The sequence below is a fragment of the Cervus elaphus genome, chromosome 25 (assembly GCF_910594005.1).
Source record: "Cervus elaphus chromosome 25, mCerEla1.1, whole genome shotgun sequence".
NCBI lineage: Eukaryota > Metazoa > Chordata > Mammalia > Artiodactyla > Cervidae > Cervus > Cervus elaphus.
The window spans coordinates 71,532,414-71,559,674 of NC_057839.1; the positions used below are offsets into that span (position 1 = coordinate 71,532,414).

The window sequence follows — 27,261 nt, forward strand, 5'->3', positions numbered from 1 at the left end:
TGACTGCTAACACTCAACTTTATTAATTCAGAGACCATGCATGACTGAATCCTATACACTTAAGTCTGGTCAAGCAGGAACTGGACTGGACTGACGTGTGTGCTAGCAGACAGCAGGTGGCAGGAAGTTTGGGAGACAACCATGTCTCTTCTGTGCCAGGATCGGCCATGAGAACCGTCTCTCACATCTCCATCTAGGCTGTGAATCGTCCAAGAAGAGAGTCCTCTCACCAGTATCGGCTGTGAGAACCGTCTCTCACGTCTTCAAGGTTGTATGTAACTCCTCCAAGAGAGCCCTCCATGCGAATTTTCTGCCTCTCGTGAGAAGGAAACAGCACGGCATCCACTCTGGTTCCAGATGCATAAGGAAGGACGAGGCCCTCAGAGCAGCCCAGCACCCACACACCGCAAGGAGAAGGGGCGAACGCCAGAGCCATCCCGCAGCCACTGTGGAGCACAGCCGCCAAGAGCGTGCCCAGCAGGGTGGCGCTGGAGTCGAGACCTCCCCCAAGGCTCCCTGTTAACCTCAGGTGCAGGTCTGTAATTCGCTTGGTGTAAGAGTCACTCACGGGCGCTCCTGGCATCGTCCACCTGCCTGCGGGTTCACCCGCCACACCCACCGCATCGCCTGCTGGCAGGTCTACTCCCAGGGAGGCCTGGCCTTGAGCTCAAGCATCTGAAACCTGAAAGCGGCTTCTGGGCGGGCCTGCAAGGGCATCACCAGTGAGGTGGGGGCAGGAAGCTGTCAGTCCCTGACAGCAGTTTGGGAAGTGTGCACACAGGGCAGTGTCGGGGGGTGGAGGGGCAGTGCTTTCTGACCCTGCGGCCGCCTGAGGCTGGGGTCACACGGGCTACTTGAGGAGCTTGGCCACGTTGAGGCTGGGAACCATGATATCCTTGAAGATGGGCACGTAGTCGGGGCTGGCCTGGGCCGGGCCCTGCTCCAGTGTCTCGATGATGGTCTGCTTCATGTCCCGGCTAGCGTCCCCCCGCATGGCCAACAGCGCCCCGATGTGGTCGTCCCTGGGGGCGAGGGGGCGTCAGGATGCAGTCGCAGGGGAGCCCCTTCCTCCCCCACTAACACGCAGGAGGGCCCAGAGATAGCACAGGATGAGCATCCAGAAACCAGTCTGCTTGGCTACCTTCCCCTGGAACACCACACATGGGGACGCCCAGACCATGACTCCAGCGCGTCACGGTCGTCTCTGAAGCATGCTCTGCCCACGTCGCCATCTGTAGGCCTCAGGGTCCTCACAGAAGCCCAGAGCTGCCACACTCCCCCCACCCTGGGGGCTCCCACCTAACGCCTGGGACCCTCCCCCTCCCCAGAGACTTCAGGGGAGACTCTGCTGGTACCTGATGTCCGGGTACTTGCTGACCAGAGTCGAGACCTCCAGGTAGAGCAGAGAAGGGTCCGTGAGCTTAATGACCTCTGCGACGGCGACAATGGTGTCACAGTAGCTGTCCATCTCCTCTCCAAAGCCCTGCGGGTCCGCATGGAGCTAAGCGGTGTACACACCCGGAGCTCCGCCCGGCTGCCCAGCGCCCGCCTCTTTCGCAGCAACCCCTCAGGACTCGCTCCTCAGAGGGCTCAGGAAGAGGCGGGGGGCAGCCCAGGCCTTCTGACGGACTGGGACACTAAGCGTCCGTCCCCCGACCCCCCCGCCCCCCGGCCAGGCGGGTCCCAGCAGGAAGATGTGGCGCACTCACAGAAGCCAGCTTGCGGAAGAGGAAGCGCAGCTGCTCGGCCTCGCGCACCATGCGCTCCGCACCGTCCTTGCGCTCCTCGGCGCTGCGGAAGGAGATGCGCTTCTGCATGACGGCCCGCAGGTACTCCTGCACCGCGCGCCGGTGCGCCTCGGCGATCATCCGCTGCGGACGGGGCTCGGTCAGCCTTCCCGTCTCAGTGACACGATTTCAGTGTCTACAGAGTTCTGAGGCTTTCTTACAAACTCGAGTTTAGCAAGGCAGCAAGTTCACCGTGTTTCACGTTTGGCAAAAGGGCAGACGCGGCAGCCACGGGGCCGCAGCTAGAAGCTGGCTCCCCCGGGCGCCCGGCGGCTCAGGCTGGTCCTAGAATAAAGCGCCTGCGGGGGGTCTGCCTGCAGCCTTGCCCAACATGTTCTGAGCACAAACCGGCTGCCGAGTGCTTCCTGTGGGGGCAAGGCGGTGGGTGCCAGCTCGGCCTCCTTGCCTGAGACCCTTTCAGGGGCTCACGGGCTGCCCCGGGGCACTGGGGCTGGTCTCCTCGCCCTGCCGGACCTGCACACACCTCTGAGCGACTCAGCTCATGGGGAGTGTGGACCCAGTGCGAGGACTGGGCTCTGTCCAGGCCCCTGCTTGGCCCCTCCCACATCATACCCGTGATCAGAAGGCTCCTCAACACTGGTCTCTGCGGACAGTATGACTCTGGGAGTATGTTGGAGAAGGCTGTAGTTCTCTCCAGGGCCCACCCTCAGTGATAGACCCCAGGCAGTCACCTGTGAACATGTGAGCACAAAAGTGCTGACACAACACAACATCAGGGCCCTGAGAAGAGACATGAGAAGCCCCTTCTACCAGGGAAGACAGGAAGCTCCTTCCCTGCGCTGAAGTGAGGGGGACCCCAAGGTCCCCAAATAAGATAAAGCAAGACAGTGCCCAGCAGCTCAGGGACCGGAGTGAGGCCAGGCTCTCAGCAGAGCAGACAATCCCACAGGAGCAGGCGAGCCACAAGCCCAGGCTGAGGACTTTACACACCACTGTCAGATCAAAGTACAGAAAGTTCAAAAAAATAAAAGGTGGAACCGAAAACTGTACAAGCAACAAGAAATTAAAAACTGAATTAACCCTAACCTCTAACCATCAGAAGCTCCCGACACTGAGACGGGCCATCAGGGTCAGGACTCCCCTCAAGGTCTGGGGGTTAGCACAGCTCGCTCCCAGCACAGGGGCTCTGGGTTAGATTCCCAGTCGGGGAGCTAAGAGCCCACATGCTGCAGCTAAACACAGGCAACTACTGAGTCTGCACACACTAAAGCCCTTGAGCCACAGTGAAGACCCAAGGCAGCCTAAATAAACAAAAAAATAAAATAGAAACCCAAAACACCAGGTTCTCCCTACATCACTCTGATGCCAGAGTTAGAATTTAAACTTTCAAATGAGACAAAGATGCCCCTTCCTGGGGATCCCAGCCAGGGCAGCAAGACGAGAAGATATGAAGAACGAGAACCAGACACGAAGCCACAGGGTGACGCTGCTCGCAAATGAAACAACCGTTTCCATGGAGCCCTGAGAGGACCTGGAGACACACCTCCAAGTGTCTGGACCCGAGTTCCCGGTATCAAAACACACATGGTTCCGGTAGGGCAAAAACAGAAATCCTGACTTTAAAGCAATAACAGCAAAACCCACCCAAGGCCCTGACGATTGTCCCTGAGCTTCCCCAGCGGCTGCCTGACCCCTGAATGGGGACAGGGCATCTCACGGGGCCTGGAGGGACCGGTGTGCCCTCTGCTGAGTGCCGCTCAGCACAGAGCCGAGAGCACAGATGAGCAGAAGGCACTGCCGCTCCTGGCCTCTCGTCAGAGCTGCGGCCAGTGCCCCACCCTCCCTCGGCACGGTCCCTGCTCAGCAGGCCCCGCCGCCATGGGGCTCTGGGACGAGCTGTGCCGGCGTGGCCATGGGCAGCACGGTGGACGCCCTGCCACCTTCAGACACCATTGTCTCCAACCTGCTTGGGGCCCAAAACCACCCCGGAATTCTCACCCTGAGAACTAATGACACCAGATTCTACAGGAGATGCCTGGGGACTGAGACCAACACAGGGGCCCCATGCTCTTTCTTACCTTTCTATACGGCTTCTTAATTTTGGCAAAATCATTGAAATAGTCTTCCACAGTGACACAGATGATGTCTACAGCGTTTGACCCTAACAGCCACTTCTTTGTCATCAACTCACTGAGATGTTGCTGGAAGCAGAAACCACAGAAAACACCCTCGTGACGGCCCGTCATGGGGAATGGGGTGCCGAGAGTCTACCTTCGCACGCCTGCCTGATGTTGTGATCACGACCATCACACTTGTGCAGAAACCCTGCACACACACGCTTTTCCCACACGAGACTTATACTACACTTGATGGAGGCGTCTGTGCATGCATGTTTCACCTGAACTGACTACATCTATTTATTGTGTGGATGCTCTGCAACTAATTACTCAATTCTGATGGACATTTAAAATGTCTCATTTTTCCATTATAAAGAAAGCTGCGGTGAATCTGTATGTTTCTGCAGGTGAAACTCCCAAAACCAGAACTGCTGAGTAAAAACGTAGCAAACTACAACCCTCATGACTACTGCCTCCAACACTTATACCAACTGCCCCCAAAACCGCACCAATTCACAGTATTGCAGAGAATACAAGAGTCTCTCTTTTTCCTCAAGTCCTATCACTGTGTGGTAGAAATGTTCTTAATCTGTGCCATCCCAGTAAGCAACACAAACACCGTTTTAATCTACATTTTTTAGAAGATTGGTAACACTGGGCATTCTGTCTTCTACTCAGGACATAGACTACTCCCTTTCATGTGAAATATTACTCATGTCCTTTGTCTATTTCTCTATTATGTTGTCTTTTCAAACAGTTCCTTTGTTTTCTAACCATTTCTCAGACAGACATCATGAAATATCCTGCCCATAACCCCAGGAGCTCCTCCCTGCAGGACCCAAGTCATCATGACTCTGCTTTTTAGTATATCCTGGTTCCTGCCATCCCTGGATAATGTGAGCCATTTCCATGTTTCTAAGTAAACTCGCGTGCTCGTCACACTCCACGCCTCTGAGGTGACCTGCCTGGGCCTCACTCCTGACTGTGCGCCGTGCTCTGCTCACAGTCGAGCCAGCTGAGGACAGAGTGCAGGCCGGTGCATGGCTCAGTCCAGAACTTGCCAGGAAACACCACCAGCTCCCACCCCGAAACTGCTGGGACACTTCATGGAAGAGTGTCTATGCGACACCGTGTCGGGAGGGCCCAGCAGGGGGCGGGGGAGAGGGCGCCCACCTCCAGGTCCAGGAAGACTTCCTCCAGCAGGCTGCCGCAGCCCTCTTTGGCAATCGCGTCCAAAACCCCATCCATGCTCGGCTGGCTCAGAGAAATGCCTTCTTCCGCCTCGTGCTTCAGATACTTCCTTTTTAAGCTGACTATGGATTCTCTGCAGGAGACAAGACAGGGCGCGTGAGGCGGCTGAGGGCCCGCCCCGCCCTCCAGCCCGCCCGCGCGGCTCACTTGAAGGTCTGGCAGTTGTTGACGACGGCGACCATGTACTGCACGTAGCAGTGCGGGTGCTGCCGGTTGCGCAGGTGCTCGTCCCGGTACAGCTGCGCCTCCTCCTTGTACCTGCGGACACGGGGCGGTCAACGCGGCCAGCACCGCGCCTAGCACACGGTCCCACCACGGCACCTCAGCGGGGCTCACAGAGCGAAAGGCTGGGGAGGCGGGCGACCCACGCTAACAGTAGCTCATCGATCAAAACAGATTATTATAAATTTCAGGCCATGAAATATGGCTCTATATTCTGATTATACAAATACTCTGAAACGTTTGTAACTGGGAAACTATTATTTTATCTGACATGTAACTCATCTAGAAACTCACACAGTAGTGTTGGGAACACAATCAAATGTTAGATAAAACATCCTTTTCTGAAACTTCCCCCAAAGAAATCAAACTAAAAATACATCAGACTTCAAGAAGTCAGGAGCAGAAACAGAGACGGCCGCAAACTTCACTTCTGAGTGTTCTCTGGAGATGCTCAGACAGACGCGGGAGCAGAATACAGCACACCTGCGGTCTGCGCACGTTTTCAGAGCATCTTCAGGACGGAGCAAACTGAACAAGGGTGACTGAAGGGGAGTAATTAAGCATTAACTCCAGTGTTCTGCCCAAAGCATGGCTCGGCTAACCATACAGCTGAGGCTGATGAGGAGAATGTGCCTCGCAGAGGAATCCCCACAAGACGCCCCACTCAGCGCACGACTCTCGCGGATGGAGGCCGACGGGGCCTCGATGCAGGGCCGGGCTGTTGGCACCTGAGCCACCGGGGCAGGCGTGCAGAGGACATGGGCCTGCTGTGTTCTGGCCCAGCAGTGAGGAGACACAGAGAGGCCTCAGCCTTTAGAGTCAGGGTCTGGTCTGGGGCAGACGGCAGCTTGAGGCCTGGTGGGAGAGCCCAGGGCGCTGACAGGAGGGCGTGTGGTCTCCATGGGCCAGGGGCCAGGGGGCAGGCCGTCCGCTGACCCGGCCTGGATGTACCACTGTGTGAGCAGGCAGGTCTGACACCAGTGGGGACCCCAAACACAGCGCGGTGCTGCAGGGGCCCAGCAGCCGCTCGTGGCTGTCGTGTGCGACTCAGGGGCACTGAGGTCAGGGCAGGCAAGCAGGCGAGCCACACCACAGGGTCTGGCGTCTGCAGTCAAGCACGGCTGACCCCTGAACGTGGGTTTGAACCACACAGGTTCACGGCCACGTGTATTTTCTCAGTCACCGTGCCCGCTGCCCAACGGGAGCCAAGGCTGGCTGAAGCTGCAGACTTGGGACCATGGGCAGGACGGCCACCTGGGAGGTGCTCTATGGACCTGCAGCTGCAGCGGGGGTCTGCCCTCCAGGGCCCGCATCTTGCTCCGAGTCAACTGTACTTCAGCACAATAGGGGGAGAGGAATTAGATGAGGTCCAGGGTGGCTTTAAGTGGACAGCTCTGAACCTGGACAGTGGGTGAAGAAGCTCTTGTGTCACTCTGCCTCTGTGTCTGAAAATCTCCTTCATGAACAATTCAGAGGTAGGGGGCATCCCGGTGAGGTACTAGTCTTTGAGTACCTTCCTTCCTTCTGAGGGAAGGTGACCTCCCCAGCCCCCGAGGAAGGCAGCCTGGAGGGGGCTCCCCACTCCACCCCCGCAGGAACTCCAGCCTCCCTCCCCGACCCCGCTCAGGGCCCCCCAACACCCAGGACCCCAGGGGGTGCACTTGTGCAAAAGGCAGATAGTAAGTCAGGGTGTGAGTTCTAAATAACAGAAGAAGGTGACTATGATGAATCCAACCTTATATTCTTTTTTAATACTAGCCACACTAAGATCAACACAGTTTAGCTTTTCATTCAAAAAAAAATAAATAAAAAATACACTTTATAATTAGCACACTGGTAAGAATACATACCTACTTAAGAAAGAATTCATTTGCTGAAGACACAAAACTAGTACCTTTGTTTTCAAATCTTCACTTATCTGAGCAGCAACTTGAAGGTTCTGCTCGAACATCTAAAAATTGGAGAACTTATGAACTTTGATATAAAGTCATGAGGATACAAGTTTCCCATATCAGTCCCCCAGAAGTTAACTGGTAGTTAGGACAACCCAAATTCAGAGAAAAAAATGAAGCCACTTGAAAAATAACAAAGTTAATTCAACGAACACACAAAACTTTCTCAGCAGGTTGAAAAAAAAAAAACCCCAGTGAACCATTTCCTGATCACCTGCAGATCCCCCCCAGGGAGACACGCTCTCACGGGGAGACACACGTTCTCATGGGAAGCCAGGGGCCGGGGCAGCTGAGGTCACATGGGGACCGGTGCCGGCATGTCAGTCCCTTGGAAGAACTGGGAGAATAAACCCAGGAGCAGGGGCACCAGATGAGGACAGGTGGGGAAGGACCAGAAGGCAGAGCCTGCCCCCATCATCACAGGACGTCAGTCTCCAAATAAAGGAGGGGGTGGGCCCAACACGCCAGGGACCAACAAGGCCACCCACGGCCCACCCAATGCCCAGCTCCGTGTTTCAGGAGTGTGTGAACATGGTCAGCAACACTTCTGAAAAGAGACTGGACAGGCCAGGAGGCGGCAGGCAGGCCCACTCAAGGACACAGCAGGCGTCAAAAAGCAGACTGACTGTACGAGCACATGATTACCCTAGAAATCCACAGGGCTCCCCCAAAGTACATCAGATTAGACTCGCCTAGGCTGTGTTTATGAAGACGAACCTTGACCAGTTACCTCAGGAAGTAAGCACCAGACACGTAACATATAATTACTGGGTTGGCCAAAACATGAGTCTGGTGTTTTCCATAAGATGGCTCTAGTAGCACTTAGTTGTCTTTAACGTCATTCAAAACAGTTCTGTTAGACTGTGTCCAGACAGCTTCATATCAGCATGCATTTTTTCTTTTTAAAAATTGGTGAATTTTTGTGAAGCCATTTTAACACTGAAAATGGAAGAAAACAGTAACGTTTTGGCATATTATGTTTTACTACTTCAAAAGAGGTAAAAACACAACTGAAAGGCAAAAAGATTTGTGAAAATATATGGCAAAGGTGCTATGACTGATCGAATGGGTCGAAAGTGGTTTGCGAAGTTTCATGCTGGAGATTTCTTGCTCCACAGTGGGGCAGACCAGCTGAAGTTAACAGCAATCATATCGAGACATTAATTGCGAACAATCAATGTTCTACCACATGGGAGACGGCCGACATACTCAAAATATCCAAATCAAGCGCTGAAAATTGTTTGCACCAGACTGGTTATGTTCATCACTTCGATGTTGGGGTGCCATGTAATTTAAATGAAAACAACCTTCTTGATTATACATCCACATACTATGTAACAAAAACGTTTCATTGTTAAAACAAATTGTGACAGATGGTGAAAAGTGGATCCTGTACAATAATATGCAACAGATGAGATCCTGTGGCAAGCGAAATGAACCACCACCAACCACACCAAAGGCCAGTGTTCATCCAAAGAAGGCAATGTTGTGGACATGGTGGGACTGAAAGGGAGTCTTCTATTATGAGCTCCTTCTGGAAACTGAACAATTCCAACAAGTACTGCTCCCACTTAGACCAACCGAGAGCAGCACTCGATGAAAGCATCTGGAGTTAGTCAACAGAAAAAGCATCATCTTCCATCAGCATAACATAAACCTCATGTGTCTCTGATGACCAGGCAAAAAGCGTTACAGCCTGGATGGGAAGTTCTGATTCATTTGCTGTGTTCACCCGACAGGGCACCTTCAGAATGCCTTTTATTTCAGTCTTTATAAAATTCTTTTCATGGAAACAATTTCAGTTCTCTGGAAGACTATAAAAGGAACTGGAACAGCTCTTTGCTCAAAAAGGTAAAAAACTTTTGGGAAGATGGGATTATGAAGTTGCCTGGATATATGGCAGAAGGTAGTAGAACAGTGAATACTTTGATTAATAAAGTTCTTGGTGAAAATGAAAAATGTGCCTTTTATTTAAAAGTTGAAGAACTTTTTGGCCAACCCAATAGCTTCTAGATTGAAATAAAAAACCACTAGGAACACAGAAAATGCAGGGTTCTGCGACCATGGGCAAAACTACTTGGCAAGCCTGACCCCTGGCTCCCCAGCTCTGGAGAGAAAAAGGCTCTCCTTGAGGTCAGCATGCAACTATGCAACTATGTATGTGTGAAGCCCCTCAAGGTCCCACGCGGGGTGGTGTGTGTGTCTGTGTGTCTGTGTGTGTGTGTGTCCCCACGGCCACACACCTGGAACACGATGGCGGGCAGCGTCGTCTGATAGTTGCCCTCCTGGTCAGCCTCGGGCTCTGTCCTTCTTGTCTGTCGTGTGTGTGTGTGTGTGTGTGCGTGTCGTCTGATAGTTGCCCTCCTGGTCGGCCTCGGGCTCTGTCCTTCTTGTCTGTCGTTCGTGTGTGTGTGTGTGTGTGTGTGTGTGTGTGTGTGTGTGTCCCCGCGCTCTGTCCTTCTTGTCTGTCGTGTGTGTGTGTGTGTGTGTGTGTGTGTGTGTGTGTGTGTGTGTGTGTGTGTGTGTGTGTGTGTGTGTGTGTGTGTGTGTCCCCGCGGGCGCGTACCTGGAACACGATGGCAGGCAGTGTTGTCTGATAGTAGCCGTCCTGGTCGGCCTCGGGCTCCGTCTCCTTCACCCAGTCCTTCTTGTCCGTCTCCAGGGCTTTCCGCAGCCAGGCAATGATGTTGGACTGAGCCGCAGGGAGGACAGAGCCGGCCATGGAGTCAACACCCCATCTTGGGGGTGCAGCTGCAGAGCAACCTGCCCGCCACCCCTCACCCTGGGCCCCGAGGGCTCAGGAGACACCCTGACCCCACCCGCCCCTCCTGCTCCTGGCTCTGCGCTCAGCCCAGGGGATGGGCGGGTCTGGCCTTCAGCGGAGGAGGTTCCATCCAATCCAGAAGGGGCCGCCCTCCCTCCACCCTGCCTCCGTGTGGGACCAACCGCGACTCACAGTCAGAGTGGACATGTAGGTGTCGAGCAGTGCAGAGACCACGTCTTCGGAGAGCAAAGGCTCCAGGAGGGCCACGTCCACCTCAGGGGCCAGCTCCGCATTCCCCATCATCTCCACGCTGCGGCAAAGGGGGGCCAGACAGACAGACTGACTACCAGGGAGGCGGGAGACAGACAGACTGACTGACCACCAGGCAGGCAGGAGGATGAGACAGACAGACTGACCACCAGGCAGGCGGGAGGATGAGACAGACAGACAGACTGACCACCAGGCAGGCGGGAGGATGAGACAGACAGACAGACTGACCACCAGGCAGGCGGGAGGATGAGACAGACAGACAGACTGACCACCAGGCAGGCGGGAGGGTGAGACAGACAGACAGACAGACCACCAGGCAGGCGGAAGGATGAGACAGACAGACAGACCACCAGGCAGGCAGGAACCCCTCAGCAGGGCTGCTCCCGGGCCGGGGCTGGAGCGAAGCAGCCCCTTCTGCCGCCCTGAGGCTGGAGGGGAGGTCCATCTGCCCCCCATGGGCCCTGGGGACACGCAGGGCCCAGCAGGCAGGAGGCCCCGGGAGCCAGGGAATGAGCCCTGGGTTTAGACGTGTGGCGCGGGCGCTAACCCTAATGCTCCTGCGAAAGGACGGGGCCCAGAGCTGGCACCATCCGATGTCCACACCCGGCCCCTGGGGCCGAGGAGGCCGGAGTGCGGACCAAGCACTGGGAAAGAGCTTTCACAAAAAACATGAAAGCGAGGTACGAGACTCAGTTCCTAGAAGGCCAGGGCTGACCGCTCTGATGACTCCTTAAGCACGGGTCCAGAATGACAACCCTAGGTACTAACAGCATCCAACACCCGTAAGGAACCCCAGATCTTCCTGCGTTAAAAAGTACCTCACGACACTCTGCAAACACCCAAAGACCATTTACAGTCTAGACTATTTCTGCCCCAAGAACCTTAATTCTGCATGAACATGTTTCTAGTGTGGAAACAGCGCAATGTTTCCCTTGAGAAAGTCCCACACAACAGAACATGATGAGCAATAGGAGGCGTCAAAGAACTGCCACTGAGAGAACAGCGCTTAACCACATGGTGAATGAGAAACAAGGTAAGACCAACACCACGCAGGACACACAAGTGCACACGCCGCAGTCTGGTGGGTCGACCACGGCAGGGGCCCAGACCCCAGACTCAAGTCCTGCTCCCCACCGGCTGGCCGAATGACCCTGGACACAGTCCCCCAGGCCTCACAGCAAAGGGGACGATGAAAGGCCTTCCTCGGGGGTGACCCATGGGGCCTGTGCGCTAGGGACGGCTCTGGCGGGTGGCCGGCACATAGGGAGCTCAGAGGCCCCAGCCCAGCCCAGTGGCTGCAAGGGCGTCAGTCACAACCAACAGACGTTTTCTTTCTCTTCACATTTTCCTGTATTGAAATGTGCACATGTAAACGTTTTTTACTATAAGCAGTTACCAAACAACAAACAAAACACAGACCAAAGAAATCCCCAAACCGCGCTTCCACAGTAGTGAAGAATCTGCCACGCAAGGTAGGGGACACTGGTTCAACCCCTGATCTGGGAAGATGCCACACGCCGTGGAACAACTAAGCCTGCACGCCACAACTGCTGAAGCCCGCACCCCTGGACTCTGCTCCACAATAGCAGGAGCCACCATGGTGAGATGCCTGTGCACTAGAACTAGAGAGGAGCCCCCACCTGCTGCACCTGCAGAAAGCTCACACACAACAACGAAGATCCAGCACAAAAAAACAAATAAATAAAAGCAATTAAATTTTAATTTATAAGTAACTAAATTTTAATTAACCAAATTCATCAATTAAGAAATAGTTTAAAAACATCCCCAAACCTTACTACTACAACAAGAGGTTCAATTTCTACACATGAGCGACAAGACAGGATAGGATAAACTATGCTTCCCTCTCACTACTGCTGCTACTGCTGAGTCGCTTCAGTCGTGTCCGACTCTGTGCGACCCCATAGACGGCAGCCCACCAGGCTCCCCCATCCCTGGGATTCTCCAGGCAAGAACACTAGAGTGGGTTGCCATGTCCTTCTCCAATGCAGCAAAGTGAAAAGTGAAAGTGAAGTCGCTCAGTCGTGTCCAACTCTTAGCGACCCCATGGACTGCAGCCCACGAGGCTCCTCTGTCCATGGGATTTTCCAGGTGACAGTACTGGAGTGGGGTGCCATTGCCTTCTCCCTCTCACTAGCTAACCTTAAAGACTTTGACAACACCCCACCACCGCCTTGTTCTTCAAGTCCAACCTCAAAATAATGCTGGCACACAGTGACTCACAGCCCTTTCATGGAGTGTTAAAACCTCAAAGCCGAAGAGCAAAAGGATGGCTGATTCTCTGAGCACACAGGGGAGAAGAAACCAGACTTGGGGTGTCAGAAGCCAGCGAGGGCGACTGGGGCCCCTTCAGCAGCCACACAACTGTGCAGGTCACGGAGCCTCGGGGTTAGATGGCCAACACCTCCTGCTTCTGATGTCACCGCGGGGCACACGCAATGCTGAGCTGCTCACCAGTGTCCAGGCACAGGAGCCCCCCAAGCACAGGAGCCTTTGCACAACCCAACCCCGGATCACAGGCAGCCCAGGAAGGAGACGCCTCGGCCAGAGGCAACGCCTGCGGGTGCCAGGTGCCTGCCCTGCGCCAAGGACCCAGCAGCTGTGCAGGTTGCCAGCGGCCTATGGAACAGGAGACACCACGTGTGAAGGGGGAGTTACCTGGTGTAAGTGTTCAAAACCCAGGTCAGCAGGCTGACGATCTCGTTCGCCTCCAGGTCCTCCGCCGCGAGGTCCTGCATGCGCGCGCGCAGAGCCTGGTGGTAGGTGCGCAGCAGGCTCCGGAAGATCTTGTAGTGTGGCGGGAAGCACTGCGCCAGCAGGTTCTTGGCGACGATGAGGTCGTCCAGCACGTACTTCCGTATGATCTCCAGGTGGCGCACGAGCCACATCCTGTCCGACTCCCTGGTGTCTGCCTGCGTGCCCTCGATCCTGGTGGTCACTGTTCTGTCCAGGATGGTGAACATCTTCTCCTTCCAGTTCTTGGGTCTTCCAGGGGGCACGAAGCCAGTTTGCTTTTTCCGGTCAAGTATGCGCCGGTCAATTTTCTCTTCCCTTTCAATGATCCTGACGACGGAGACGAGCAAGGTGGGGTCACGGCGTACAGTGACCAGCGACCTCTGCAGCACCATCCACAGCTGCTTGGCCAGCTCGTCGGACAGACCCTGCGTGCTCCCGAAGTAGCTGTGGATGAGCGCCATGTCACGTGTGTTCCCGCTGTCCATGCGGTACTGCTCATACATTAGCCCGTCCCGGGAGCACTCCAGGTCCATCAGCTTCCGGTGGGCTTGCAGCAGCTCCCCGTGCTCTATGAGGTCCTGCGTCTCCCTCACGATCTCGGGCACTGGGGGGAAGGCAGAGATGGCACCGTGAAACACCAACGCAGGGCAGCACGGGGTGCCAGGCCAACGGCAGGCAAGGGCAGCCAGGAACCCGCCCCCACTGGACAACCCACCACACCCACAGGACTCAGGTGAGGGGCCACACACTGTGGAGCTGCGAGGGCTACAGAAGGCTCACACCTTCCAGGGAAAGGCATGAACAGTATTTCAGCTCTCAGCACAGTAGAAAAGTAGAAATTGACTACAAATGACCAGAAGAGGCACAGGCTCAGAAAGACCTGAGAAGACTTTAAGTTTACACGCCAGCCTGGTCCTCAACTGAGACATAGCCTACGACAGTCAAAACAGCAAAACTAATAAATAAAATCAGCATACCCCGGCAAAGAGAAACATCTGACTTCCAGAGCCACATGTTAATTAGATTCAAACGTCCACTGCTCAACAAGAGCACAAGGCAACCAAAGATGGAGGAGAAAAGAGAGTCAAAGGGAAAACCAGAAACCATCCCGGAGAAGGACAGACAGTGGACCAGACAAGGACTCGAAGACAAGTTCCCCAACATGCTCAAAGAACTACAGGCAAATGTGGACAGACGTGTAACTGAATGAAAAACTTACTTCAGATTTTCAAAACAGATTTGAGTGAGCAGAAGAATGAATCAGCAAACAAAGACAGGACAAAGGAAATTATCAATCATGAGGATAAAAAGGAAAAAAACTAGAGAAGAGAGAACAGAACCTCCAGGGCTTGTGTGTCACCACTGGGCTGACCTGCGTGCACACGCAGGAGCCAGAGGAGGAGGAGGAGAGCAGGTGGGCACACCTGTTTCACAGACGCTGTGCGTTTCTACCAGCTGAAGGTCTGCAGTGACCCTGCATCAAACAAGCTTACCGGCACCACGTTGCCAACATCATTTGCTCCCTTCATGTCTCTGTGTCACATTTTATTCTTTCATTATCTTGAAACATTTCACATTTATAGGACATTCCATCTGAAAGCAGAACACGCTCTCCTCTCACGTGCACACAGAACACTCTCCAGATCACATGTGCCAGCGAAGTCCCTGCAGTCGTGTCCACTCTTTGTGACCCTACGGCCGGTAGTCCGCCAGGCTCCTCTGTCCATGGGATTCTCCAGGCAAGAATACTGGAGTGGGTTGCCATGCCCTCCTCCAGGGCAGCTTCCCAACCCAGGGGTCAAACCCATGTCTCTTAAGTCTCCTGCATCGGTAGGATGCAACTTTACAACTAGTGCCACCTGGTGGGTCACCAATCAAGCCCTGGTAAATTTAAGGAAATTGAAATAGTACCAAGTATCTTTTCTGACCAGAATGTTATGAGATTAGAAATAAATTAGAGAAAAAAAAAAAACTGCAAAAAACATAAACACTTGGTGGCTAAACAACATGTTACTAAATAAGAAATCACTGAGGAAATTAAAAAATACATAGAAACAAATGATGACAAAAACACAACCACCCAAACCTAAGGGATGCAGCAAAAGCAGTTCTAAGAGGGAAGTTTCTAGTAATTCAACCCTACCTCAAGAATCAAGAAAAATCTTAAACAACCAACCTAACCTCACACCTAAAGCAACTGGAGAAAGAATAAACAAAATCCAAAGTTACTAGAGAAAAGAAATTATGAAAATCAAAGAAGTAAATGAAATGAAGAAAGTAATAGCAAACTCAATGAAACTAAAAGCTAGTTCTTTGAGAAGACAAACAAAATTGACACACCTTTAGCCAGGCTCATCAAGGAAAAAAAGGGAGAAGTTTCAAATAAAAGAACTAGAAATGAAAATGGAGAAATTATTAATACAACTGACACTGCAGAAATACAAAGCTCATAAGAGACTACTGTCACCAACTATACGTCAATAAAATGCACAATCTAGAAGTGAACAAATTCTTAGAAAGGTATAACCTTCTAAGACTGAGTCAAGAAGAAGTAGATAATATAAACAGACCAATCATAAGTGATGAAATTATAATTAAAGTGATGAAACTATAATTAAAAATCTTTCAACAAACAAAAGCCCAGAACCAGACAGCCTCACAGACAAATTCTACCAAACATTTATAAGAGCTAATACTCATTCTTCTCAAACCCTTCCAAAAAATCGCAGAGGAATACTTTCAAATTCATTCTATGAAGCCATCACCACCCTGATACCAAAACCAAGGTTTAACAAAAAAAATTACAGACCAACATCACTGATAAACATGGATGTAAAAATCCTCAACAAAATACTACCAAACAGAATCCCACAGTGCATTAGAAGCACATACACCATGACCAAGTAGGAGTTATCTCCAGGATGCAAAGATTCTTCAATATATGCAAATCAATCGATGTCATGCACCATATTAACAAATTAAAGAATAAAATTCGTATGATCCTCTCAATAGATGCAGAAACAACCTAACTTCACGTAAATCAAGCTGGATTTAGAAAAGGCAGAGGAACCAGAAATCAAATTGCCAACATCTGTTGAATCATTGAAAAAGCAAGAGAGTTCCAGAAAAACATCTACTTCGTCACTGACTATGTTAAAGCCTTTGACTGTGGAGCACAACAAACTGTAGAAAATCCTTCAAGAAATGGAAATACCAGAACTCCTTACCTGTCTCCTGAGAAACCAGCATGCAGGTCATGAAGCAACAGTTAGAACCGGACATGGAACAATGGACCAGTTCAAAATTGGGAAAGGAGTACATCAAGGCTGCATATTGTCACCCTGCTTATTTAACTTCTATGCAGAGTACATCATGCAAAATGCCAATCTGGATGAAGCACAAGCTGGAATCAAGATTGCCAGGAGAAATATCAATAACCTCAGATACGCAGATGACATCACCCTTATGGCAGAAAGCAGAGAGGAACTAAAGAGCCTCTTGATAAAAGTGAAAAAAGAGAGTGACAAAGCTGGCTTAAAACTCAATATTCAGAAAACTAAATTCATGGCACCTGGTCCCATCACTTCATGGCAAATAGATGGGGAAAACAGTGGAAACAGTGACAAATTTTATTTTTATGGGCTCCAAAATCAAGGCAGATGGTGACTGCAGCCACGAAATTAAGAAACACTTGCTCCTTGGAAGATAAGCTATGACAAACCTAAACAGTGTATTAAAAAGCAGAGACATCACTTTGTCAACGAAAGTCCATATAGTTAAAGCTATGGTTTTCCAGAAGTCACGTGTATGGATGTGAAAGTTGGACCATAAAGAAGGCTGATAGCTGATGAATTGAGGCTTTTGAATTGTGCTGGAAAAAGACTTTTGAGAGTGCCCTGGACTGCAAGGGGGGGTTTTCCTGGTGGCTCAGATGGTAAAGAAACTGCAATGCAAGAGACCCAGGTTTGATCCCTGGGCCAGGAAGATCCTCTGGAGGAGGAAATGGCAACCCATTCCAGTAGTCTTGCCTGGCAAATTTCATGAACAGAGGAGCCTGGCGGGGGTTTTGTGTCCATGGGGGTCACAAAAAGTTGAACAAGACTGAGCGACTAGTCACAGTGGGTGGACTTCAAGGAGATCGAACCAGTCAATCCTAAAGGAAATCAACTCTGACTATTCACTGGAAGGATTGATGCTAAAGCTCCAATACTTTGCCCACCTGATAGGAAGAGCCTACTCACTGGAAAAGACCCTGATTCTAGGAAAAACTGAGGGCAGGAGAAGGGGGTGACAGAGGAGAAGATGACTGGATAGCATCATTGACTCAATGGACATGAGTTTGAGCAAACTCCAGGAGATAGTGAAGGACAGGGAAGCCTGTCATGCTGCAATCCAGGGGTGGCAAAGAGTCAGACACCACTTAGCGACTGAACAAGAATGACAATAAGGAGACAAACGACCTATATGCAGAAAACTGTTAAGACAGTGATGAAAGATATCAAAGATGACACAAATAGATGGAGAGATACACCATGTTCTTGGATAAGAAGAATCAATATTGTGAAAATGACTATACTGCCTACAGCAATCTACAGATTCAATGCAATCCCGATCAAATTACCTGGCATTTTTCACAGAATTAGAACAAAAAATTTTACAGTCTTTAAGGAAACACAATAGTGGTACAGAACCCACCTGCCAATGCAGGTTAAATGTAAGAGACATGGGTTCAATCCCTGGGCCTGGAAAATGGAAATTATAGCTATATTGGCAAATTACAACTATAAACACTTACATTAAAAAGGAAGAAAGATTTCGTATCAACAACCTAACTTCACAACCTAAGGAACCAGGAAAAGAATAAGGTAAACCCTCACCTATAATGGAAAAGAACATGAAAAAGAACAGAATATACATACATATATGTGTGTAACTAAACCACTTTACTGTATACCAGAAACTAACACAACATTTTTAGTCAACTATACTTACTTTTAATATTCTCCCAATCCCAAAGAAAGGCAATACCAAAGAATGTTCAAACTACCACACAATTGCACTCACCTCACATGCTAGCAAATTAATGCTCAAAATTCTCCAAGCCATGCCTCAACATTATGTGAACCAAGAACTTCCAGATGTTCAAGCTGGATTTAGAAAAGGCAGAGGAACCAAAGATCAAATTGCCAACATCTGCTTTACTTCTGCTTTATTGACTACGCCAAAGCCTTTGACTGTGTGGATCACAACTAACACTGGAAGATTCTTCAAGAGATGGGAATACCAGACCACCTGACCTGCCTACTGAGAAATCTCTATGCAGGTCAGGAAGCAACAGTTAGAACTGGACATGGAACAACAGACTGGTTCCAAATCAGGAAAGGAGTACGTCAAGGCTGTTTATTGTCACCCTGCTTATTTAACTTATATGCAGAGTACATCATGAAAAATGTCAGACTGGATGAAGCACAAGGTAGAATCAAGATTGCCGGGAGAAATATCAATAACCTCAGATACACACATGACACCACCCTTATGGCAGAAAGTGAAGAGAAACTGAAGAGCCTCTTGATGAAAGTGAAAGAGGAGAGTGAAAAAGCTGACTTAAAACTCAACATTCGAAAAACTAAGATCATGGCATCTGGTCCCATCACTTCATGGCAAATAGATGGGGAAACAAAGAAAACAGTGACAGCCTTTATTTTCTTGGGCTCCAAAATCACTGCAGATGGTGACTGCAGCCATGAAATTAAAATTAAAAGACACTTGCTCCTTGGAAGAAAAGCTATGACCAACCTAGACAGCATATTAAAAAGCACAGACATTACTTTGCCAACAAAGGTCCGTCTAGTCAAGGCTATGATTTTTCCAGCAGTCACGTATGTATGCGAGAGTTGGACCATAAAGAAAGCTGAGTGCCGAAGAATTGATGCTTTTGAACTGTGGTGTTGGAGAAGACTCTTGAGAGTCCTTTGGACTGCAGTGAGATCAAACCAGTCCATCCTAAAGGAAATCAGTCTTGAATATCCATTGGAAGGACTGATGCTAAAGCTGAAACTCCAATACTTTGGTCACCTGATGCAAAGAACTAACTCACTGGAAAAGACCCTGATGCTGGGAAAGATTGAAGGCAGGAGGAGAAGAGGATGACAGAGGATGAGATGGTTGGATGGCATCACTGACCGGATGGACATGAGCTTGAGTAAACTCCGGGAGTTGGTGATGGACAGGGATGCCTGGCATGCTGCAGTCCATGGGGTCACAGAGTCAGACACAAGTGAGCGACTGAACTGAACTGAAAGGAAAGAAAGCTAAACCTAAAGCTATCAAAAGAAACAAAATAAGACTAAAGCAGAGATAAACAGAAAACTGAAACAAAAAACAGAAAAATCAAGAAAACCAAAGGTAGTTCTTTGAAAAGATTAACAACTGACAGACCCTACCCAGATGAACTGAGGGAAAAAGAAGACTCAGATACTAAACAGTTAAAGCATGGGCATTACTGCCAATTCTACAGGAAAAAAAGGACTGGAAGAGAGCACTGTGAGCAAATGTACACCAACCAGTTGTATAACCAGATGAAGTGCAAATTCCAAGAAACACAAAACCTAAACCACCAAAAAACAGAAAGTCCAAATAACCAGTAAGGGGCTTGGCGGAGGGGCAATGGGAAGCTATCATTAACAGCTGCAGACTTTCAGGTGTTTTCTTTCAGTTTTACCAAGACATAATTTACACACAGCTCTGTGCAGAGTTCCAGTTTTCAAGGTGAAGACAGTCCCTAAGATGGACAGTGATGATGCCTTCACAACGATATGAAAGTACCTCACACTACAGAACCGTACACTTAAAAATGATCAAGATGATAGATTTTATATTGTGCATATTTTATATATTTTAAAGAGAGAAAAGAAAAACAAACAGGCTCTGTTCATAACACTACAGAATTAAAGGCAATGATAAAAGTCTGAAGGGAGACAAACAAGCACAACATTTTCTCAGTAAAAACACGCTCCTAACAAAAACCACATCTACATCACAGCCCTGTTTTCCATCAAAAGAAGTACATTATTTTCAACCTCTATGGATGAACTGGTAGCTTTTTGGTCACTTGGGTTATGTGGATCCAAATGCCGTGTGGATGAAAACGTAACTTTTTAGTCTTCTGGTGTTCGTTTTACAAAACCAGAAGAAAATGACAGTCAACAAGAAATTGTAAGACAGAAATCAACTAAGAAAGGTCTAAACATCATGAAGGAGATCCTGGCAGGGGGACCGGTCCGATTCCAGGCTGCCAAAGGTCACCAGGAGGGGCTGCGGCCAGGGGCCCGGCGCAGCCGGCGGTGCTGGGTCACTGACGTGGGCAGAGCAGGGCCCCGGAACACAGCCCTAGTTGTCAGGCCCAGGGCAACGAGAATGCACAGAGGGACAGCTCAGTACTCAACAACGCTGCAACCAGACACGCGAGTCCAGAGGAACAGCGCACCCGCGCCGTGGTTCACAGCGGTGGGCGGAGGGGAAGAGCTGTACCAGGTTACACGCAGGGGTCAAGCAGCATGAACACATGGAGACCAGACACCAGAGGAGGGAAGGGAAGGGGTCAGACCACCCTGAGGTTTCTGGCTGGGATGCTGATGGCCGTGACAAAGGCGCGGGGGGAGGGGGACACGGATGGACTAGCTCTCGGGGGCAGAGCATGAGGAGGCTTTGCCCTGGTGACGGCTGACACGGAGCACTCTTCTTCATGCCAACGAGGTACTGGAACAGGATTCTGAAAGGGTCACTCACTCCCTGCCGCCCCCTCACCACCTCATCAGCCCCAAGGACTCCTCCAGGCCCGACCTCCATCAGGGCTGGGTCTCCAGGGCTTGGCCGCCCCCAGCCTCCAGCCTGTGCCCAGGCCTCCTGCCTGGGAGCTGCTCCCTCCGGGACCTCTCCCACGCCTCGCAGGGTCCCGCGAGCCACGTCACAGCAGAAGGAAGAGCGCGCATCCCTCCCCATGTGCACTTGTTCAGCTCTCCATCTGTCCCTCGGTCCCAAAATATTCAGAACCACACTCTACCAGCCCTTATCTACTCAGCAGACCACCCATCCACGTTCAAACAAGATCCTAACTGTGCAGGCCAAACCACACCTCTCACCCACTCTGGGTGGGCCCACAAAACACGCCGCCCCAGGACAGCTGAAACCCCCCACAACACAAGCAGGCTGAGGATACATGTCTGCCAGCGGCTACCTGAGAAGATGTTCTTCAGGTTCTCCACGGCGGCGGCAAGCTGGCTGTGTCGCACGACCGCGTCCTTCACGTCCTTGAGGCTCTCGATGGTGTTGATGCTCTGCCTCCAGTCCTTGCTGACATCCGCCAGGGACTGCTGGATGGCCTTGACGTCATTCAGCGCGTTATGGAGCTGGCTCAGGCCCGTGCGCACGCCGTCCAACTGTGACTGGATTGCAGCCTAGGGAAGACACCGGGGGTGAGCAGAGCCAGGCCGGACCTGGAGGCTCATACAAGAGAGGTGCTGTAGTAACAGAGAACAGTCAATAAACAAAACAGTAATGTTTGTAAGCTTTGTTGAGAAAACCTCCTAACACTCCTCATGCAGCCCTTGGCCTGAAAATGCTAGACTCCACTGTGGGAATGCCCTGGGTCCCATAGCCCCCCTTAAATGGTCCCCTAGGACTCTGCACACCATATCGCAGGCATCCTCAGCTTCCTAACAGGCCTGATCTAAATGGAGAAATAGTCAGGATTTGTCATTAACTTGAGTGGAGAGGGCTTTCCTGCCACTCAAGCCAGAACCAGACTCTGCCCCAGGATGGCTGAGCCCCAGACGCAAAACTGGTGCATCTGAGATTCAGACTCACTCTGAGGGCCCGTGGACGTGCCGCCCAGGGAGCCACACAGTCAGTCAGAAGGGAGAGAACATGAAGGAGCAGCAGCAGATAGATGGCAATAGGAAGGGAAAGACAGGGCAGCACAATGGAAGTCAGGAACACCTTTCACCCATGAGTCGTTAAGTAGCACTTAAAAATAATTAATGATTTCAAAGGACCACACAACTGCTAGTTCATCCATGAGTTTCTAGAAGAGATTAAAATTCTGAATAAAAATGTAGCAGGTCTAAACTATTTTTTAAATTGATACGAAACTGCTTCAAGTTAGTCCAACAGGTCTTTGGCTGCTTTGCTGTTGCAAATCAATGACCCACATCCTGTCTCGTCAAACCTGCCATTACCGGGGCACCAATGTTTTCAACTGGACAGGCAACCTCACTATCATATCAGTGTAAGAATTAACCTTCCTCAAATGCACTCTCTTAAATCCTCAAGACTGTTGTGCTGCCAGTCAGCAGGCCATGGTCTTAACATTTTTATAACTATACCAGGCAAGCATTGTTTTAATAAAACCCAATTTCTCCACATGAATTAAGTTGAAAGCCAATCCAAATCATAAAAGATTGACTTTCTTTCTTGCCTCACTTTCACACACACTAATAAATGTATAGAGCTCTCTTCCTTCCTGCCACAAGGCCAACAGAATGCCTGGTTCACAGTCAGCGTACTATAGCATGTGCTAGAAGGACCCAAACAAAATGTTCTCTGGACATACTCTGTGGAAGAGCGTTTACCAAAGAAGAAAAACCGTTACTCTGCTAGTGTTTTTTAAAAAGCTTAATGGACACTTCTGGATGCTTAAAGGGGTTGCTCCTTTGGTGTTTTCAACATCCCCCTGTCTAATTTGTCAATCTACTAACCGGCAATATATTATTGGAAAAAACTTGCTAAATCAAGGTAATGTTCAAGTCTGCCTTCTTCCACATCCTCATAATGTTCAATTTGGCAAAGTTATAACTTTGTTAAAGGAACTTGAAACTCAAGATAAAAGGCCCTGTCCCGCTGGGGAGTGCAGCAGGTGCTGATGGCCACTCTGACCTCATACCTTTAATCTGGCCTCCACAGAGGCCTTCTTCCGGGCCTCTCTTCTGCGATACTGCTCCACTTTGTCCAGCTGGTCCGGGCGCTGCAGCATTCCAGCAACCCTCTGGACTGCTGTCGCAACAGCTTCCCGATCAGTCTCCTTCATGGTTACAAAGCAGGGAGGATCTCTGCACCTGTCATACTAGAGGCATCCTGTGTCCACAGCTAGATGGGGAACGGGCAGGGGGGATGTGTTAGGAAGGTAGAAATGTTAGTGACAAAACTTACCCCCTCCACCAACAGTCAGCTGTCCATAGCGGAGCTATAAGGAGAGCATCTGAGATCATTAACCCAGTAAACCTGAAAGCAGAACTAGGATTATGAACTCCTGGATAAGAAACAAACTTTCAGAAGTCAATTTTACCTTAAAGTGGATCAGGGGCAATTACAGGCAAAAAAATATTAGCATATGGAGGAATCCAGATTACTCACATCAGACGTCAGTCTCCAGGGCACTTCTCTCCCCCAGACAGGTCCCCTTTCCCATTTCCAGAGCCTTCACACCCGCCCTGAACTCCCTGGAGGGGCGGCTGTGCCAGGAAGCCCCGGTGAAGACGCGGAGACGCAGGGCCAGCACACACCTAACCATCCCCGCGGAAGTTTCAGCACCCACCCTACGATTCGCCTCAAAAATCACTACCTGTAGAGTCTCAAATCCCATGTCTTACTATTTAACAGCCCTAGTGAACAGGTGAGCGGGCAAACGACGCTCTCCTCAGGATAACGCACTCCTGCCTTCGTGCCGGCCCCACCAACATCCGAGCCGGGGAGCTCGGTGAGCGTCCGGCAAAGGAGAGAGCGGATATCTTTAGTCAGCCGCCCGTTTCCACGCATGTTTTCCGTGCACGGATCTCCAAGACGCTCCCCATTCCCTCCGCAAACGCTCTCAGAGCAACACCCAAGTCCCCGCCGACTCTGAGGGGCGGGACCCGAGTGCCTCTGGCGCCCTCACGGACCTGGGCTGGGGCGCCGTGTCTCCTCGCCCCCTTTCCGGGCCCTGGGCTGCGCCGGGTCTGGGGCGCCAGAGGCGGCCGCGGGTCTCCCGGCCGCCGCCCGCGAGCTCAGGTCCGCACCCGCTCCCTCCTCCTGGCCTGGCGCGGCGTCGGCCCAGTCACGGACGCGAGCCGACCCCGGGACCCACCCCCCCCCCCGGCCGCCCTCACCGCCTCCTCGCCGCGCCCGCACCTGCTGGAGCCGGGGAAAGGGGAGGCGGGCGGGGACCGCGACCGCCACCCGGCCACCACAGCTTGCCGCAGCCTCACCTCGCGGGTCACCACCGCCGCCTCCGCCACCTCCACAGCCCGGAAGTGAGCGCTTGGCTGGCACTTCCGCTTCCGGCTTCGAGACTGGGAGGGCGGGGCCTGGCGGTTCGGACGCCGGGCTCGGGGCGCGCGGACTCAGTGACTGTGAGGGCCGGCTGCCGACGGCGCCACGGTGCGCGCGAGACCAGAGCGGGCAGAGCGGGGCTGCGGCGCGCGCACACCCCGCACACACGTAAACACACACACAGACACTACACACAGATAGACACATAAACACACAACAGACACCCCACAGACAGATATCACATACAGACAGGCCACACACTCCACACATAAATGCAGACGCCACACCACATGCACACACCACACACGCTTGAGCGCACAGACCCAGTCAGCATGTGTGCATGTGGGCTCACAGAGGCAGGGCCAGGAAGGAGGTGTGTGAGCCCCTCCCTGTGGCCATGCCAACCGGAACCTACAGTCAGCTGATAGCAGATCACTCGCCAAGGGCCAGGACCTCAGCTCCTGACTGGCTCTGAGGACTGATCCCTCTGTTATTTCATCTGTCCCTAATAATTTGTGAAAATATAGCGCCATGCTGGGTCAGGAAGATCCCCTGGAGAAAGAAATGGCAACCCACTCCAGTATTCTTGCCTGGAGAATCCCCATCTGCAGAGGAGCCTGGCGGGCAACAGTCCATGGGGTCCCAAAGAGTCGGACCGGCTGAGTGACTGAACACTAGAGAAACAAAGAATGTAAACAGAAATTATAATTATGTTTGAAATTCTGACTGTACAGGCATTTTGAAACATCCTCAGTGCAAGAGTGGACCAGGGAAAACAAACAACCGAACCCCAAAAAGCAATGTCTCCCAGGTGCTGGGGTCTCTGGGTCAGGAGAGGATCCCAAGAAGACAGCTGGGAGCCTGTGCCTACCTGGGTTTGGTGCCCTCCTCAGCGGAGAAGCTCTCTCGGAAAGGCAGCACTCAGCAGAAGACACCAGGAGCGGTTTTTGAGAGGCCCCAGCCCGGCGGACTAAAGAAGGGAGCGAGGTATGTCTCTGAAGCGTCTTGAGAGAGTGGAGATCTTGTTAAGCTGTAGCTTACACGTTGTTAAATACAAAGAGAAAGTGCAAGCAGTGCCATAGTAATACTAGGAAAAGAAAAGCCGACGGATCATTGGTAACTAAAACACAAAAGGAGGAGTGGAAACATGTTCAGATATATTGATTATCAGGACACAAGTTTAAAACAACTAGTTATTGTAAGAAAAACATGTAAAACATGAAGAAACAGGATGGTTAAGTTTGGAGGAGGTTTGCGCACCAGCTAGTCTGGACCCGAAAAAGCGGTTGTGGTGATGTTAATACCAGACAAGTGGGCTTTGTGTCAGAGGCACTGCCAGAGAGAGTTATTTTAAGATACAAACACATAAACCACCAGGAAAAAGATGGTTTGCTGTGCCAAGATTTTAAACTCTTGTGTCTATTTTAGTCCTTAAAGAAAAAGACAAGCCGTAGATTGAAAGAGAAACTTTAACTGACAAAGTGCAGCTATCCTGAATTTTCAAATAATGCCCATGGTTCAACTAAAAACAGCAAACAAGTGCAGGGCAGACAGCAGAGGACCTTTCATCTCTCTGGGGAAGAAATCAAGATGAGGGTACCTCGCGGCACCAGCATGGTCTTTGTGAAGGCAGGGGGCCCTCGCCTCCCTACAGCCTATCTGGCCTTCAGACCACCGCCCAGGGTCGTCTCCACTGCAAGCCCTCTGGTGGCCCCCTCACCCAGACCTGCCTGTGACCCGCCACCCCTGCCTGACTTCTTCCCCGCTCTCTCCTCACCCTCTCACTCCAGCTTCCTCCACACACGATCTGTACAGTTCCTGTCAACTCTTGGCCCAAGGCTGCCTTGCCCACAAAACCACCACCTGGGTCACCAGGCCCCAGCTGACCCACCTGAGCAGCACCCAGCCCTTCCCCACACGTCACAGAACCTACACAGTCCTTTGGTCACTCGTCTATCCCCTGTCCCCTGGACATGTGCACAGGGACCTCGGCTTCAGCAACCTTATTTCTGCATCTTTTCTTCCCCAGTATGTCCCCAGCACTGTCCCCACTGCTGCTGCTAAGTTGTTTCAGTCGTGTCCAACTCTGTGCAACCCCATGGATGGCAGCCCACCAAGCTCTTCCGTCCACAGGATTCTCTAGGCAAGAATACTGGAGTGGGTTGCCATTTCCTTCTCCACAGCGCTGTCCCAGGACCTGGCATCTAGCAGGGACTTAACAAGCAGCTGAGTGAAGGAAGGAGATGCACATGAAACAGCTGAGTGCCCCCTCCCGCCTCAGAGATACCCAGCGACCTGGAAGCTGGCCTTCAGCAGACCCTGCCGCCACTCAGGTCTCAGACTCCCAGCCTCCGAAACTGTGAGAAAGAAATGCTTGTTGTCCATAAGCCATCCAGCCTCTGGCGTCTTCATTCTACAGCCTGCAATGGGCTGTGCGGAGGCTGTGCAGGGTCCCTCGGGTGCCGTGGGGGACGCCTGGGCAGCGCCTGGTGAGGGGAGTGCCGTCAGCACCTCGGGGGGCATCCTCAGTCCCCCGGAAGCACAGAGGGAGAGGGGCGGCCACTGGGCAAGCGGAAGTCTGGAGTCAACCCACACGTCCGCTGGCGGCAGTCTGGGTGGTGGGAGAGTCATGCGGTGGGGTGACGCCTGCCTCCAGGTCTCCCCATGATGAGACTGAAGAACACAGGGAGAGGAGGCGGGTGTGGGGATGGCAGGCTGGGCCGCTGGCCCCCAGGGCCGGGGAGCGGCTGGCTGGGACCCTGCAGGCGGGGGCAGGCTGGCCTGGTCTCCCCAGGAGGGACACGGAGCCATGGAGCAGGGCCGAGGTGATGGCCTGTAGGATGCAGGAAGGGGGCTGGGCCGGGCTGGACTGGCACCGG

General features: G+C 51.7%; 1 protein-coding gene and 1 long non-coding RNA gene across 3 annotated transcripts; one reads left to right on the plus strand and one right to left on the minus strand.

Moving 5' to 3' along the window:
• On the minus strand, nt 1-24,445 carry EXOC3 (exocyst complex component 3). Of its 2 annotated transcripts, none has more exons than XM_043887322.1 (13): nt 24,319-24,445; nt 23,019-23,221; nt 21,315-21,534; nt 13,001-13,682; nt 10,247-10,364; nt 9,857-9,982; nt 7,189-7,289; nt 5,264-5,374; nt 5,039-5,189; nt 3,827-3,949; nt 1,710-1,871; nt 1,356-1,483; nt 1-1,022 (listed from the first exon to the last, which is right to left on the minus strand). In XM_043887322.1, exons 2-13 carry the CDS (start codon nt 23,160-23,162, stop codon nt 851-853), a joined length of 2,238 nt encoding a protein of 745 aa, XP_043743257.1. In that variant the 5' UTR covers nt 23,163-23,221; nt 24,319-24,445; the 3' UTR covers nt 1-850. The 2 variants fall into 2 exon arrangements, with proteins under 2 accessions (XP_043743257.1, XP_043743256.1); XM_043887321.1 differs by having other exon boundaries at nt 24,242-24,382.
• On the plus strand, nt 24,421-26,732 carry LOC122683602. The gene is made up of 3 exons (XR_006337788.1): nt 24,421-24,490; nt 25,117-25,369; nt 26,412-26,732. It is a non-coding gene; the product is annotated as an uncharacterized LOC122683602 (long non-coding RNA).
• Nucleotides 26,733-27,261: the final 529 nt, after the last annotated feature.

Bases quoted from the DNA above. Each gene is read 5' to 3' on its own strand.
- EXOC3 (XM_043887322.1), bottom strand. From the start codon at position 23,162: ATGAAGGAGACTGATCGGGAAGCTGTTGCGACAGCAGTCCAGAGGGTT. The intron at 21,535-23,018 runs GTATGAGGTCAG...TGTCTTCCCTAG, and splicing joins CTGTGGAGGCCAGATTAAAG to GCTGCAATCCAGTCACAGTT. The intron at 9,983-10,246 runs GTGAGTCGCGGT...CCTGCGGCTCAG, and splicing joins CCTACATGTCCACTCTGACT to TCCAACATCATTGCCTGGCT.